Here is a 15,257-nt window from a genome sequence, read left to right on the forward strand (position 1 = left end):
GCTCAGAATGGGGATTGCATTCGTAACTGGCCCATTGTAACTGAGAACTATCGAACGAGATACCCATGTTCCTAACCGGGAACAATGAAAAAAGATCACACTAGCTACATGAAAACTCCTCTCCAGAATCAACTCCTTCCCATGTTCTCCATTATCCTCAATCACACCATGGTTTCGAATTGCTGAATTCACAGGTCATCAACGGCAGTAGAAAAGTCGTAGGTGAGGTAAGCGTTGAGGGCATCGAGGTTCTGCATAGGAACATCGCTGTCGAGCTGAAGGACCTGGTCGGGATCATAAATGGGCTCAATGTCAAAGTCGATCACAGGGTCCAATTCGGAGTACATTTCCTCAACCTCGAACTCATTGTCGGACACCTTTCTTTCTCCTTCATCATTGAAAACCCAGGTGTGAGCGCCGATGGCCAAAACAGACTCATTCTGGAAATTCTGCTGCGAAGTTGAATCGTCCTTGGGCACAGCGTAATCCACAAGTTCACAGTAACTGAGAACATCCTCGACACTCAAAGGCTCATCGACGGAAAGATATTCGTGAACACAGTTTTCCCCTGTCTGGATCAAGTCAAATCCTGCCCCAGTTTCCGCAATTTCCCAGCCAGAGTATCTAAGATAATCCTTTGGGGTAGGAAGACCGAAAAGAACCGAGGTAAGTTCAACGAACTCGGGAAGAGAAGGGTTGGCGATCTCGTACTCATCGCGAATCACGGTGTAGGCACGGGCCAAAACTGCCCATTTGTCTTTGATTGTGTCCGAGTCCCACATGGTGCTGATGGCGGCGGATTTGGTTTTCTGCGGAATGCCGGGAAACACGGGGGAACAGTAAGCTGTTGTTTTGTCAGTAAATTGTCTTTGTTATGTCCAGCTGTACTTACTTCGAAAAACCATAAAACTGTTGAGAGGACGCAAACGGCGCCCAGGTCGATCAGGGACACGACGAGTCGGGACAACTTTTCCCATCGCAGGATGACCATTGACCGGACCAGAACTTTCCAGGACAGGCGGGATCACTTCTTCCCCAGAACCCAGGTCGAGGAAAAATTTATTGTTTTCGAAAACAAAGTGAGGTCCTTCTGGGACAGGAATAGGCTGTTCGAAAAAAGAAGCAGGGAGTTCAGCAACAACCTTTGCAGCATAATCCGCAAGACGGGTGTTCTCGGGACAAGACCCAAGGATATTTGCAGCCTCGAATGCCGTAATACTGGTCAGGTATCGGTAGAGCATTATCTCCGTAGGGGAGGGAGGGGGCGAGATGGTCACGGCGGTCTCCATCTTAGACAAGGAAGGACAAGGTAGGACAGGACAGGACAAGGCAGAAAAAGTAAAAATGGCAAAGAGAAAATAGGAGAAAATGAGAGGAAAATCAGAAGAAAATGAAGGAAGAAAAGGGTAGGGAAAGAGAAAAGGAAGGTAAGAGAGAGGGGAATTTAAGGTGATTTCTTTGTTTGCGTATCTGAGACCACAGCCTTTGTTGTGGTTGAGGCGCCCACGGCAACCACACCAAATTCACCTCGACGACAGCAACAAAACTTGGTATAGATGTACCCCAAGAACACCAAATGTGCCTCCAAGATATTTTGCTGCCCCAGCCGCCCTCCCCCCTCCCCCATATGAATCTCCCATTTTGCAATGAGTCCACCCAGACTTGGAATACCCGTCTATTCCCGAGACAATGTCTAGCAGCATGAGAAAAATCACTAATAAATGATATATAATTTTCCATCATCAAATGATTGAATATGAATTCATGATGGTATATTTCAAAGTATGGAGAAATGGGGTTGTATAGATCTGCAGATCGGGTGTCATTTCCCACGTGGATGCGGTGCAACTCGGCACTGCATACTTTAAATTCCAACCAAGCAATTGTCCCTCGATGCTAATTTCAATAAGAAATTTTATTGCAGCTTCGGCATTTACAATCATAATTATAATACTATTTTTATCTCATCCCAATCCTCAAAGCACCGGCATTTGATTTACTGGTCATTAAAATAAGCAATGCGCCAGGATCTGCCCGCGATCTCCACTGATCCACCGGGCACATCTGACGTCCAAAAGGTACATTGGGACGGGGTACCTCGAGCTCCCCAGCCCCCTTATTTTTATGATTGAACTCTCCCAGGCAACGGGCCTGTCCTCGACTAAGCGAGCCAATGAGATGAATTCGCTTAGGCAACGACGCTTCCCAGCCTCCTCCCAGCCCCCCAGCCCAAAATGGAAATTTGGTGACTGAAGAACAAGGCTCCCACCCAGGTACATGGATTACAGGCATAATTGCTATATATTGTTAAGTACCTGGGTTGCTACGCATAGATGGGGGACTTTGTAATATGGCAGAGGGCATCTATGGAGGTGGTGTGATCGAGGAAATTATGAGGAATCATCAAGATATAGTAAAAAATGGAGTTGCAATTCATGGTATAGAGCATCATCCCGTGTCCTCCCAGATCACGACTCTCCAGATGAATTCCAGTCACTGGCCCAGATGAATGTCGGGCACCGCCATTCCGTCCCTCTTTCCTTGTCGCCGCTGGGCCCAAGCGGCCGTGAACAGATCCAGAACGACCGCCCGCGATTGATCCCCGGCTTCTTCGTCGTGAGGCTGGTACATGGTTCCTGGTGCCCATCGCACCGCGGCACGGGTTTCTTCGTGAAGAGCTTGGTCCAGTCTTCCTTGCTGGCGACCGGGTCGATGATATTATCGGTCGGGTTGGGTGGACTCACTGGGTTCACGTCGAGCCTGGCGGAGTCTGCAACGGGAGACTCGGGCGGCGGCGATGCACCCGTCGTCGCTGGGACTTCCGCGGAGGTGAATATCTTCGGGGAGTGGGTTGTGGTATCTTGTGAGAGGATGGTGGTGGATTCGGTGGAGACGGGTGTCAAGGCGGGCTCCTCGGGAACGCTCTTGGGTTTGAAGAAGCCCTTAAGCGATTTCTGGCCGGGCGTAGACGCCGCGGAGGATGCGACCGCCACGGACTTTGAGCGCTTGGTCGATGGAGTGGGTGCGGGTGGAGCGCGCTTGCGAGGAATGGATTTGGCGGGTTGATTGTTCTCAGGTATGATGGATGCAGGAAAATCCCCGGTCTCCTGGGGAGTGGAAGATGTGGATGCGGTGGCTGATTCGGTTCCAGGAACCAGAGGAGGCTTCTCCGACGCGCTGACCGAAGACGCCGACCGGGAGATTGTAGGCGGGGGCTTGCGAGCGAACATGTCCTTGATGCTTCGACGCTTGTCCACATCGAACTCGGCGAGTAGACGCCCAGAGGCTGGTAGCATGCACTGGGGAGTGTATACATGCTGACGCTTGCCGGCCTGGAACATCCCGGGCGGATTCACGAGGTCCTGGATGTGCACCAGACTTCCCTCGTGTGGCACCGTGTCTTTGAAGACGGCGAAGACTGGACAGTGGTCCGATCCCTGTATATAGCGTCAGTAAGCAAGCCACAGAGAAGCACAAAGACAATCCATTACCATCAGTCCCTCTTGAATATTGGACTCAGAGAACCAGTCGCGCATATCTAAGCTGCATAGCACGTAATCAATCCGTGAACCGTAATTTCCGGGTCTTGCATTGAGTTTCTGATCCCAGCAGGTGTACATGCCAGCTCGGCCTGGGTGAAATTGTCGGCAGATATCGTGGAGAGCTGGCTGTTCCCGGCCTGCGTCGCGTTCGCCCACCACTACACCGTCAGACAGGAGGTGATTAAACAGACGGCGGGACGGACCCGTCACAAACTCGTCTTCGGACATAGCACCTTTGCGAATGGCCTCCATTGCATGCGCAGCGTCAATCCCCTCCTCGAGAGATGTTGATGTCCCCAGTGACGATGACTCGCTTTCCCATGGCCACCAGATTCCGGACTCGCGTATCCAGGACATTGAGAAAGTCCATGCGGAAGCAATCACGGCTTTCATCTCGGTAAGCAGGGCAGTAGACGCCAATCAAAACAAAGGCTGGGAACTCCAGAATGACGCATCGCCCTTCAGAGTCAAGGGTCGGTGCATCGATATTCGTGTCAGAAGAAGGGTTCTCATCCCCCTGCGACTTGTCAGAGTCACCCCCGACGGGAATCCGAGTGAGCTGTTCCGATGTTGGATACCCGCCAATCTGTTGCTCTGACGGCAGATCACGGAAGCAAACCGATGAGTTTGGCGGACAGAGAACCCCCGTAATGCCCTCTTCGGCGCGTATGGGTGCACATGTGGCATTGCGCGTGTAAATCGCCACTCCCGAGTATCCTGCTCAAGATTAGAGGGCTGGATGAGGTCAATCGAGCAGCAGAGCGACTCGCCTTTCTTGACTCGGGGAAGGCTGAAGTAGCAGTCCCATCCGGGCACCAAGACCATATCATCCCGAAGATCTTTCCGCTGGATTTTGGTCTCCTGCAGCACAACAATATCGGCCTCCAGTATGTCGAACATGGACTATCGGAGTCAGCCGCATAGTCCAGGCTAGGCGGGACAGGATGGCTCACCTCGAATGTCCGCGTTCCTCTCCATGGCTCATAGGAAAACGGGTTTCTGAATCGACCATTTGAGCATTGAGTAGTTAGACTATCAATAATGCTGAACATACCGGATCCCATTCACTAGCATCCACGGATTAGCATCGGCATTTCCGCCACCGCAGGCATTCGATGGGCCCTGCAAAACAAAACTTACCATTCCAGGTGGTTATGCGAAACCCCATGGCCGGCTACGCATGCATCAACGAGCCGTAACATGACCCGCAACGCGCCAAAACACATAGCTCGGCCAGCAAGTCGACTCGCCCTACTTGATATCACGTGCCAGTGACGTTTGGTGACATAAGCCATGATCACGGGACACGCCGGGCGGCTTTTGGTGAACCCACGACCTCCGACTGCTTCCCCCACAAGAAACCTCCACCAGCCCACCATGTTCCCTCAGCGCAACATTGCTCGCCTGTCTCAGCGTGCTTCGCAGCAGCTGCGATCCGCTCCGGTCCGCTCGACCGTCCAGCGCCGCTTCAACAGCGCTGAGTCTAAGCCCTCGTGGATCGCCGACAACGAGTTCAACCGCGAGCGCGCTGCCGTCAAGCACCACGCCGCTTCCACCAGTGGTACGTATCCGCAATTGATGCCCTGCATGCTATGGGGGGCACCGAGAACATCCGTGACTGACAATGGCTCCTGCAGATCTCTGGCGCAAGCTGTCCATCTAGTACGCCCCCTGATGCGGAGAGAAGGCCCGCCGACTCTCGCACCCGAATCCTTTCGAACAAATCTAATTTTTGTGCAGTGCCGTCATTCCCTGCCTGATCGGTGGCGGTCTGAACGCCTACAACCTCTGGTCCGAGCACTGGGAGCACTGGTCCCACGAACCCCCGCTCGAGGAGCGCACCGAGTACCCCTACCAGAACATCCGTGTGAAGAACTTCCCCTGGGGAGACGGTGACAAGGTAAGAGTTCCTGCTGTGTCTGATATTTGGAGACCATTGCTAATCTGTGCCCTTCTATAGACCATCTTGTAAGTTCCGACCTTCCGAATCCGTCTTTGATATATCCAGAATTGTACATACAATTCGTCTACGCCGTTTCCGAGAAGATGCTATGCGTTCAATGATTCTTTCCTGACAATCCGACTGCGGCCAATACTATGGAATTGGATGCTGACAACCATCTAGCTGGAACTCGGATGTCAACTACCACAACAAGGACAAGGCCACCTAAAAAGGACCCCTTGCAGAACCAACAACAACCTCCAATGCTCTTATTCAGAGCCTTCAATGCGTGTTTGTGAGATTTAGCCTTTTGGGTGCGCGTGACATGTATATCTATCGGACTTTCGTTCCTGGGGGCGGAACATAGAGCCAGCCGCCGGGGTGGATGACCCTCGTGGGCCCCGTTGACTCAATGAAGTGAAGCTTACAATATCTATCATTCTCGTCGCTGTTTCCTTTGTCATATTGTGGAATTTCCATTGTACTTCCGCCTCGATCCAATATCAAATTGGTTTGCTGGATTCGGTTATGAGCGTCAATACAGGACCCGACTGGTGTTTTGCTGTAGAAAGTGCTTCAGGGCCAGCTGTGGTAAAAGTACCTGTGTGAGCCACAACTTGCATTTCGCTACAATAAATCCAAGTCCTCGTGGTCACAGTAGAAACAAGCTCGGCCCAAAATATACTGTTCTGAGTGGTTCAGTGTCCAAAGCTTGACCATGTCCCTGTGGCTTAATTACATAGAGGTACATTATACTTGCAGTCTGAAGCATGGCTTTCATATTGTAGACTTTCCAAATCGCTTCCCAGGGATAATCACAACACTAAAAGTACATGTCCCATCATGCCTCCGCGCCCCTCCGCCTCCGCAGATCCAGATACTTAGCGGCGTAGTCATTAGCTAGGACCGGGTCACCAGTAAGATGCATGACAGTAGCCTTCTTAGCCATCATCTCAGTCTGGCCCAGGAGATCCTCAATCTCCTCGTAGTGGTCATACGCCGAGTCAATATAGCCCAGGGCGCGGTTGACATACTCCTTGCGGGCGGGGGTGCTATCGCGGCCCTGACGCGACCACAGCTCGCCAGCGACACCCATATTGGCGTCGACGAGGAGTGAGTAAGCGCGAGCGACGAGGGAGTAGTCTTCGGACTCGAGGATCTGGGGCATGACGCTCTCGACCAGCTCGGTGGTGGCGGTGAACTCTCGGAGGCTCAGCAGCACGGCGGCCAGGGTGCAGATGGCTTCCCAGAGATCCAAGAGTACTTTGGAGCGGTGGGCGATGCTGGCGGCACGCATGGCCAGCGAGAAGCCGCGCTGAGGTTGGCCTGATTTTTCGAGGATGCGTGCTTTCAGGCACAGGAATTTGATTTGTGAGTGTACGTCAAAGTTCTCGGGCTGCATTGAGTGTGCTGCTTGGTCGACCATTCGCAGTGCGCGGCCGTAGTCACCTTGTCGGATGGTGAACTCGATTGATTGGAAGGCCAGTAGCAGGCGCATGTCGAAATCGAGGAGCTGTACTGCTTGGAGCTGGGAGATGATGTGTTCGATGGCTACCTTGTCATTACTATTGAGTTGTTAGAACTTTGTCGTGTGATTCATGTCAAGCAGCCTGTCCCCTCTGTACTCACCGGCAGATTTGTCGTCGCAGCTGTAACAGCCCAGAGTAGTATGTCCAGGCATTGTTGTATTTCACGGCCCGTAGCCTTTCTGGCTCGATCTTGTTCATGCGTGCGAATGCTTCCTTATAGTTGCCCTTTTGTACCAACTGCATACGAGTTGTGGTTAGTTTGTTGTATCCACCATAAAAGCATATAAAAATCTTTGGCATACTATTTGGCAATTTCGGAATGTGATTTTGACAAAGTCCTCGTAAGGATGTCCGTCCAAGTAGCACTCGCGGAAAATTTCGGTATTCAACCAGGCCAGATGCGAAGCTCCTGTTATGTGTTGGTCAGCATCGAGTAAATAGTCTCATTATACCAAGGGCGCCCTACCGATGCGGCCATACATAGATCCCTGAAGAAGCATATACGCGCCGGTGGGATTGGCAAGACCTTTTGTCACATTGACATGGGAGGCTCGCACAAAAGATTCGATAATTGTTGCCAAACTCTCTCCCTGATAATTATGAGTATCGTCTCTGTCACCAAACACCGATGGAACGACGGGCTCACCTGCTGCATTTCGAGTTTAGCCTCACTCAACAGCGTGGTGCTCATAAGCGACCACATGTCCGTCTCCTTCGCTTTGGCCTTGAGAAACGCCAAACCCTCCTTCTCGTTGCCCAGCATCCCGCTATTCTGCACCTCCCGCATCTGCTCTGGAAAAGCCTTGCCAAAGTGGTACAGCCAGCTCATGCAGAAATTCAGACAGTTCATGTCGTGAGACTCGCGAGCAATGGCCACGGCCTCTTGCACCGCAGAGATGGCTTCGTTGAAGCACTCAAAGTCCGCCTGGATGATGGCCAGGTTCAGCAGGGCAAATTGATAAGCACTGCGGTCGAGGTTGCTGTGCATGGTGTAATCAAAGTATCGGTGCAGGTTGTCAAAAGCTGACGTGTAATCTCCAGCTCTCCAGGCGTCGAGATATCTCAAGAAATGTCAGCGGTAATGAATCAGCGCGTATATCCAAGGTGACATACTCCAGGTACCACATCAATACTGGGACGGACGACTCCGATGTCATGATGCGTTTCAGCTGTGCCCTCATCTCGTCCGGTACTCTGCCCCCCAGCCCTGGGTTCGTGAGCTGATGTTCAGTCATCAAAGAGACAATAACATACGTTGTAACTCCCCAACTTGAAACTCCACCAGTCGCTCTGAATCCTTGACGCTAATGACTCCCTCATCTTCGGAATCGTCCTCGATATTGCCGTAGACAAATTGAGACAGATGACTGGTGGCATCCACCTCAAAGTCCAGGAGATTCACATCGACAGGCGTGTGTTCGTGTGATGGGTTCCGCCGCGCCCAGGCATGGTATGTGGGAAGACGGTACTTGACGAATCCCGTCCATAGCTTCACCGAATCATGAAACTGTAGCCGCGCATACTCGAGATAGGCTCTCCGCACAAACGCGCCCAATGGTGAGCTCCTCGATAAGCGGATGCGGTTTGTCTCGGGAGCCAGGCCATTGTCCCGGTCTTGCATCAACTGCTCACGCGTCTTGCTCAACAGCGCCGGGAGCACATCGGTGAAGAAAGTCTCGAGCGCATCGAGCGAGTCGATTGACCAGATCCGCTTGAGGAACAAGTCCCAAAGCGTCCGTCCTGGTACCGACGACTCATGGCCTGCTAGGAATTCCTCGAGATCCGTGATGGTCGGCAAGTAGTGCTTCTCCCATTGCTTATCGGCGGGATCTAGAGGGAAGAGGCCCGCTGTCAGGAACGACAAGACATGGATGGCCGAAGAGTTGGGGACAACGCCATCCGTGTAGACGGTAATCAGACACAGCAGCGAGATTCTCCACGGAGTCAGATAGCGCGTCATGGTCCCCCGTCATGGATGAAGCATCGCGGTCAACCGGTCAACAATGTTCGCAAGGCGCGTCCGCCGATAAAGCTCTTCTGCCTGAGGCAGTAACCGCCCCGCCAAAGTCTGGAGCCAAAAAATGACGCCGCCGACTTTGACTCCTCCAAGTAGATTTAATTGCACAGTGCACCATGGCGCAGACTCTGACAACCACTGACGTTCAAGGTGCATTGCCCCTCGTTGCTCGGGGCAAGGTGCGCGACCTGTACGAGGTCGACGAGAAGACCCTGCTCTTCGTGGCTACGGATCGTATCTCGGCCTACGATGTGATTATGGAAAATGTACCTCTCCTCTCTCGTTATTTTGCGACAAGCCAATTACTTTGAATTTTACTGAAATTGTGACCAATAGGGCATTCCGAACAAGGGCGTCCTGCTCACCCTCTGCACACGGACATGGTTCAAGGTGTTGACAGAGGCGATTCCTTCGCTGCGCACGCATTTCCTTACCCTCGACCTTCCTGCCCAGATCCCTGAATCGCTGCGTCCGGTGCTGCAGAACCGCAGTATGCAAGTGCGCAAGCTGAAGATTCTCCCAATCGAAGCTATTGTGCGTGGATACATCACCGGGTCCGCCTGGAAGGAGTACCAGAAATCCGAGACGGTGCATGGAATAAAGATCCCCGCCGGGTTGCAGGAGAGCGAGGCATTCCCGGATGGACCGATCTACACGCCCAGCACCAAGGCCGAGCAGGGCGAGCACGACGAGAACATCCATCCCGACCAGGGTACGTCTATATCATGCCGTTTCTCATGATCAGAATCAAGAGCTAACGTTTTGTGTGCAATGGCAGCTGCTTCTATTGTCGGCGAACCTTATGCGTCTACAATTGCCTCGCTTGCAGTAAAACTCTACAAGACGGCGCACGAGTATGCACTTAAGCGGGGTGTCATCATCGCCGACACCAAGTTTGAATTCGGCCTCGACGAGGAAACCAACGAAGTCGTCCTGGCCGATGAAGTCCTGACCCCCGACTCGTCTCGATTCTGGCCTAGGGACTCGTATGCAGTGGGTCGCGGCCAGCAGAGCTTCGACAAGCAGTTCCTGCGTGATTGGCTTGTCCAAGAAGGACTGAAGGGCAAGGAAGGCGTTCGTATGAGCGAGGAGATTAAGCAGAAGACCGCCGAGAAGTATCAAGAAGCGTGGCAGAAGATCACGGGCGGCCAGTAGAGCGGGCGGCAAGAATTCTCACGGCTGTATACTCGAAAGGAGTCTGTATAACGCTGATTCAGATTCTATATATGTCTTCATGAACCGAATCATAAAAAGAAGCAGTGACATGTCCAATGCTATTACATGATCTGTTCAGTAAATCCCAGTAACAAAGATAGAACAATATTCCGTCGCAGGTTAGTATACACGCAGTCTGATGGCTTGAATGAAAGAAAATCACTCCTCCCATTCAGACCGAAGACCCTTCAGTCCCTTTTCTTTTGTCCGGGAGCTCTTCTGCTGAGCGGCCGTTTCACTCGGCGTCTGGCCAGTCTCCTTCCAGCTCGTGCGAACGCCCTCGTCGAGCGACAACGCATCGGCACCGCAGATGCGGCGTTCCTCTCCGATATCCGCCTCACCCATTCCGTTGGTCGCCCAGATCTTATGGATGCGTAGATCGTATGGCCCCTCGACGCGGTCCGTGAGACCGATCCCGACACTTTTCACTCGCTGTCGAAGGAGAGACGTCTGCGGCTCGACAACAAAGCCATGGTTGGTGCGAACGAATGAGTTGAAAGGCAAGAGGACAGTCTCCCACCCCGTGGAGCCGGAGGTGATTGCACTGGCCGAGGAAGATATGATAGTGGACTCGGGCGGGACGTCTGAGAGGGCGGCCGGGATACGTGGGGAAGTCACGGCGTCGGTGAGTTCGGGTGAGTCAAACATTTCATCTCGCAAGACTTCTTCTCGCCGTGGCGAGCCCTTCTGCATGCGATGGTGCCGTGTGTATAATCTGTGCTGATGGATATCCGTCTCAATCACCGAGTCCGTTTGAACGTTCACCGTGTATCGTCGACCGTCGGACTTGATGCGAAGGGCGAGATAGGCATAGGGGTCGACATCCCAGTAGAGACGACCGAAAAGCCAGAAGCCGCGGTCTTTGTTCCGGAATGCGGCATATCCTGTTGTTATCCCCAGAGCGATCAGCATTTCTGTTCATCACGGAATCTCTTGCGGCGCGCGACCAGAGCAACACATACCGGTTCGTTCGACGCGCCAGTTCGGTGGAAGCTTGGTGGAAATGTTGCCGTGGAACCGGGCATGGGGAGGCGTGTTCGACGAGGCATCGCCGGGCTCGAAGTCGAGGCTGGCGGTGCTGAATCCGCCTACGGCACGGTCGGCCATGGTTTTGCAGCCATCGACATCCGCCTCATCTTCGAAGTTGAGCAGAACATGAGGCTTGGTGGGAGTGTGAAGGGTTTCGGTGTTCCAAGCTGGGAATCACTAGGAGTCAGTGAAAAGCGGACCGGAGAGGAACAATTGGAGCGACTCTACCAATGCGCGAAAGCCGGCCGAGCTCATCGGCGCTGCGTTTGAAGAATCCGCCTTGAGCGGCCAAGCACCGAGTGGGAATCATAGTGGGAGCAATGGAGGAGAGTTGAAGAGGCGAGGGCGAGGTAGGAGCCGATGATGTCGACTTCCGAGGTGGCGTGAGCTGCGCGATCTGCCGATAAGATAACTTGGTCTGCGACTTATTGAGACCTTGATCGATGTCCAACGATGTCTGGCGATGCCTAGCGCTGTCTAGAGATATACCCAGATCTCCGCTAAGCCCCTGTGCGTTTGGTCTACATGTTTCTGGCAAAGCTAACACTTGCAGGTGTCCATCAAGACGATCCAGGGTCCGCCAAAACCATCGGATGCCTCCCAGATTTCTGCTGCCAAAGTCCTAGGCTACAGGAGAACGAGAAGACGAGGCTTGAAACCTCCTTGATCTGCCCTGGAGTGGCCTGCTAGCTAGCAGTGGACAGGGCAACGCCCTCGGATACGACAGCCGCAATCACATCTTCATTTTCACGTATGCGCCTCTCTGGATGATTTGGACCAGCATCGTCATCCACCACGGCTGCTGGTGAAAATTTACCAACGGGGGTACCGTTCCTCAGATGCCTTGCGCAGTATCTACGTCATGCTGGCTATACTCCGTCGATGAAAAAGGCATAGTTGAGTCACCTCCGTGCCCATTCAAGAGCAGCAAACCAAGGCCAACCAAATCAGGCTCAGGATAATGAAGAAGATACCATCCGTGGGTATTCGAAGGCAGGCGTTCGCCGAGCCCTAATCGGGTTGCGGACGCTGTCTCGCCCAACGCTGCATTGACAACAGACTCTGCCCAGACTCGCGCTCCGATGGGTTGATGCTGTTCTGGTCCTCGGGTGCCCTCCTAGCCCTAATCATGGTTTGGTTCTGAGTCAAACAGAACTTCAGCCAGGAGGTTAACCCCAGATCTAGCCACGGTTGACGTCCAACTTGTCCTCTGGGGCAGGCCTGTCGCCCCGGATGACAAGGGCTTAGTTCTGCCTTCGCACCCACAGTTTGCATCCTACTCCTAATTCGGCGGCGGGAGTGGTCTCCCCCAGAGAATGGGGTCTCCCAGGTCTCCTAGCGTCTTTCTTTTCTACACCTCTCCATCCTCGTTATACTTCAGTGCTTCGTTCTCTTTCTCTTCCCCAGTCACACGTTTATTCAAATACAAACACATTATACCTGACTTGTACGGTATATATCAACCATGACCATTCAGGTTGTCGCCCCAACTACCTCGGGCAACCTGTACCCCCGTCGTGGGGATCGCTTGCTTGAGGAGCCCTCGGCAAAGAATGCCCAGGGCTTGTTCCCTCCAGATGCCTGTATTTTTGTTGGAAAGTAAGTCTCGTAGTAGAAGGCCTGTCTGGTACTGTCAATTGACTGCTGTTCTTAGCCTCTCAACCAAGGTCACGGCCGATAAGCTGGCCGAGGATCTCAAAGCCTTGTTCTCTAAGTTTGGACCATGCCATGTCAAGATCAAGCAAGATAAGAAGAAGGGCCTGCCAGGTGCCTTTGTGCAGTTTGAAGTGAGTTCCCTTTCCCTCCCTCTACCTTTTCCTGTCTTGATACTGACACGATTTCTATAGAAAGTCGAGGACGCCTCGGCTGTGCTGTCGTCAGATGAATGCTCCATGCTCCATGACCGCTGGTTGCGCATCGAGAGAGCAAAGGGAAGACGTGAGCTGCCTCTTTCTTTCATCGGCTCAGCTTATTCACGATGGCGTCCTAACATTTTCCCCAGGAACTGCTTGTCTGGGACTTCGCTCTGGCGCGCCCATCGAGCACGATGATGTCGTTGTTGCCCTGGGATCAAGCGGTCCGCTCGAGGTCTTCTGCATCCAGCCTTTGAACACTGGAGTTTACTCCTGGTCTGCTATTTGCAAGGTCACTTTTGCCTACGTCGACGACTGCAGAGACGCTATCAAGGTAAGTTCCATATTGGATCTAATGACAATATTCCTTGACAGAGGAAATGGAGGTATTAACATGGCAATACCAGCATTTCCAAAAAAACGAAAAGTACTTTCTGACGCTGCTCGATATCGACGGCAGTCCTATGCTGCCTCCGGATATGGCACATCCTTCGCAGCCTCCAAAGCCGAAGCCGCAAAACCATCCAGCTCGAGACAACCAGCCCAGGCCTCATGATAACCGGCCCTACCGCAATGGGCACTTCAATAATAACAAAGGCGGAATGCACAGCGCCCCTCCCTTCCACCCGCCGCCCTTCCATCCAGGGAACTTCCCTTCTTCGGCTGGCGTAGCGGGCTATCCTGCTCCCCCGGTCATGTTCAACGGGATGCCGGGGTACAACAACGCACCGTCGCCATTCTACCCCGAGCCCTTCTACCCGGAGCCTTTCGATCCCAACATGTGGTACGGGCCTTCCTTCAACCCGGCTCCTCCCCCAGAAGCCTACTACCCGGCTCCAATGGCCCCTCCAGTGATGAACAACACGCCCTTCATTGTCAGCAGCCAGCCGGGGTTCGCCCCCGGTTATCCAGCCTACTATGGCGAGCCCTACCCACCACCACCTCAGGGTTACTTCCCTCCTCCGCCACACATGATGCCCCAACCCGGCTACTTCGATCCGGTTTACTACCCCGAGAACTACCCATCCAGCACCGGCTACATCAGTCCCCATACTGGCTCCGACATCCGTCACGAAGAAATGCAATCTCCGCCCAAGGCTGATGGCAATGGCGCAGAAGAAGTGCCTGCCAATGTCTCTGTCAACCCCTCTGCCAAAGAGTTTAAGCCAGCAACCAAAGAAACGGAGCAGAAGGCCAATGACGCCAAACCAGAGGAAGAACCTCAGCCTGAGAAACCGGACGAACCGCTGGAAAACCCGCTGAAAGAACCTGCCGAGGAAACCATCGAAGAATGCCTCGAAAAGCTTGCGTCGACGTCGACTTCGCGGAGCTGCTCGTTGGTGCGGAGCTGTTCGTCCAGGTCGATTTGACTATCTGAACTGATTCTTTGGTATATTGCGTGTGGTTGTGTGTATTTTGTTGTTTTGTTTGAGATGTTTTTGTGTTTCTGTATCTCCGTGTTTCTGGTGATTTTTGATCTGTGTTCTCTCTGATGTTTTGTTTTATTCTTTTCTTTCTTTTTTTCTCGACGTTGGCTTACTCTGTGTTTATCTGTGACGAGTGTGATGTTGTCTGTTGTTTCTTTTACGGAAACTGAAAAAAAGACTTTGTGTACGCAGCCAAGGATCGGGGGTTCAATTTGAATATTTTTATTTTTCAAATTTTCCATTCAAATGTTCCCCGAAAGACTCCGGTCGAGTAACTATACCTATAAAAGGTGTCTAGGATATAAGAGTTTGGCTACATGCAGACGAAACTGCCATTTACCAGACAAGAACCACGAATTAGAACAATGCCATGTTGGATGCAAGACATGCGTACAGTAACCGAGCACAAGAAGGAATATAAATAAAAGCCTTGAATTAACAAATTGAGCCCAGGCCCAAGGGAAACGCCGAAGAAATGAAGGAACGGAGGTATATGTACAGAATGCTTCTCGACGCTGTGCATGCCATGGATGCCGAATGCTAGCGGACCGAAATGTGGAGGACGCTTTCAACGAAAACAATATAAAGTGGGATAACAAATAAGGGGGCGGGAACCAGAGATTTCCATCCATGTAAGTGCTCATGGCTATAACAAGATGCGTTCGTAATGATATGGGGAATGTGGAATGATAATGAGGATGAG

At 52.5% G+C, this 15,257-nt stretch overlaps 7 protein-coding genes across 7 annotated transcripts; 3 read left to right on the forward strand and 4 right to left on the reverse strand.

Annotated features, from left to right (window-relative positions):
- Window positions 1-188: 188 nt before the first annotated feature.
- NUU61_000424 (transcriptional regulator family: HMG) lies at window positions 189-1,289 on the reverse strand (the record flags this gene model as incomplete). The annotated part of the gene is made up of 2 exons (XM_056651008.1): window positions 189-844; window positions 893-1,289. The coding sequence occupies 2 exons, from the start codon at window positions 1,287-1,289 to the stop codon at window positions 189-191; spliced, it is 1,053 nt and encodes a 350-aa protein (XP_056515858.1).
- A 1,179-nt stretch (window positions 1,290-2,468) lies between these two features.
- On the reverse strand, window positions 2,469-4,685 carry NUU61_000425 (DNA-(apurinic or apyrimidinic site) lyase APN2; the record flags this gene model as incomplete). Its single annotated transcript, XM_056651009.1, has 6 exons — window positions 2,469-3,437; window positions 3,492-3,818; window positions 3,871-4,128; window positions 4,179-4,445; window positions 4,496-4,541; window positions 4,597-4,685. 6 exons carry the CDS (start codon window positions 4,683-4,685, stop codon window positions 2,469-2,471), a joined length of 1,956 nt encoding a protein of 651 aa, XP_056515859.1.
- A 234-nt stretch (window positions 4,686-4,919) lies between these two features.
- On the forward strand, window positions 4,920-5,713 carry NUU61_000426 (cytochrome c oxidase subunit VIa; the record flags this gene model as incomplete). Its single annotated transcript, XM_056651010.1, has 5 exons — window positions 4,920-5,103; window positions 5,180-5,204; window positions 5,283-5,442; window positions 5,503-5,510; window positions 5,668-5,713. 5 exons carry the CDS (start codon window positions 4,920-4,922, stop codon window positions 5,711-5,713), a joined length of 423 nt encoding a protein of 140 aa, XP_056515860.1.
- A 612-nt stretch (window positions 5,714-6,325) lies between these two features.
- NUU61_000427 (putative anaphase-promoting complex subunit Apc5) lies at window positions 6,326-8,973 on the reverse strand (the record flags this gene model as incomplete). Its single annotated transcript, XM_056651011.1, has 7 exons — window positions 6,326-7,049; window positions 7,114-7,250; window positions 7,316-7,422; window positions 7,480-7,603; window positions 7,660-8,074; window positions 8,127-8,220; window positions 8,268-8,973. The coding sequence occupies 7 exons, from the start codon at window positions 8,971-8,973 to the stop codon at window positions 6,326-6,328; spliced, it is 2,307 nt and encodes a 768-aa protein (XP_056515861.1).
- A 173-nt stretch (window positions 8,974-9,146) lies between these two features.
- Window positions 9,147-10,185, forward strand: NUU61_000428 (phosphoribosylaminoimidazolesuccinocarboxamide synthase; the record flags this gene model as incomplete). The annotated part of the gene is made up of 3 exons (XM_056651012.1): window positions 9,147-9,296; window positions 9,367-9,742; window positions 9,809-10,185. The coding sequence occupies 3 exons, from the start codon at window positions 9,147-9,149 to the stop codon at window positions 10,183-10,185; spliced, it is 903 nt and encodes a 300-aa protein (XP_056515862.1).
- A 219-nt stretch (window positions 10,186-10,404) lies between these two features.
- On the reverse strand, window positions 10,405-11,584 carry NUU61_000429 (CIA30 family protein; the record flags this gene model as incomplete). The annotated part of the gene is made up of 3 exons (XM_056651013.1): window positions 10,405-11,159; window positions 11,208-11,441; window positions 11,503-11,584. 3 exons carry the CDS (start codon window positions 11,582-11,584, stop codon window positions 10,405-10,407), a joined length of 1,071 nt encoding a protein of 356 aa, XP_056515863.1.
- Window positions 11,585-12,739: 1,155 nt separating this feature from the next.
- NUU61_000430 (uncharacterized protein) lies at window positions 12,740-14,497 on the forward strand (the record flags this gene model as incomplete). Its single annotated transcript, XM_056651014.1, has 4 exons — window positions 12,740-12,873; window positions 12,929-13,065; window positions 13,277-13,461; window positions 13,535-14,497. The coding sequence occupies 4 exons, from the start codon at window positions 12,740-12,742 to the stop codon at window positions 14,495-14,497; spliced, it is 1,419 nt and encodes a 472-aa protein (XP_056515864.1).
- Window positions 14,498-15,257: the final 760 nt, after the last annotated feature.

Source organism: Penicillium alfredii, assembly GCF_028826965.1.
Source record: "Penicillium alfredii strain IBT 34128 chromosome Unknown utg000001l_segment0_segment0, whole genome shotgun sequence".
Taxonomy (NCBI): domain Eukaryota; kingdom Fungi; phylum Ascomycota; class Eurotiomycetes; order Eurotiales; family Aspergillaceae; genus Penicillium; species Penicillium alfredii.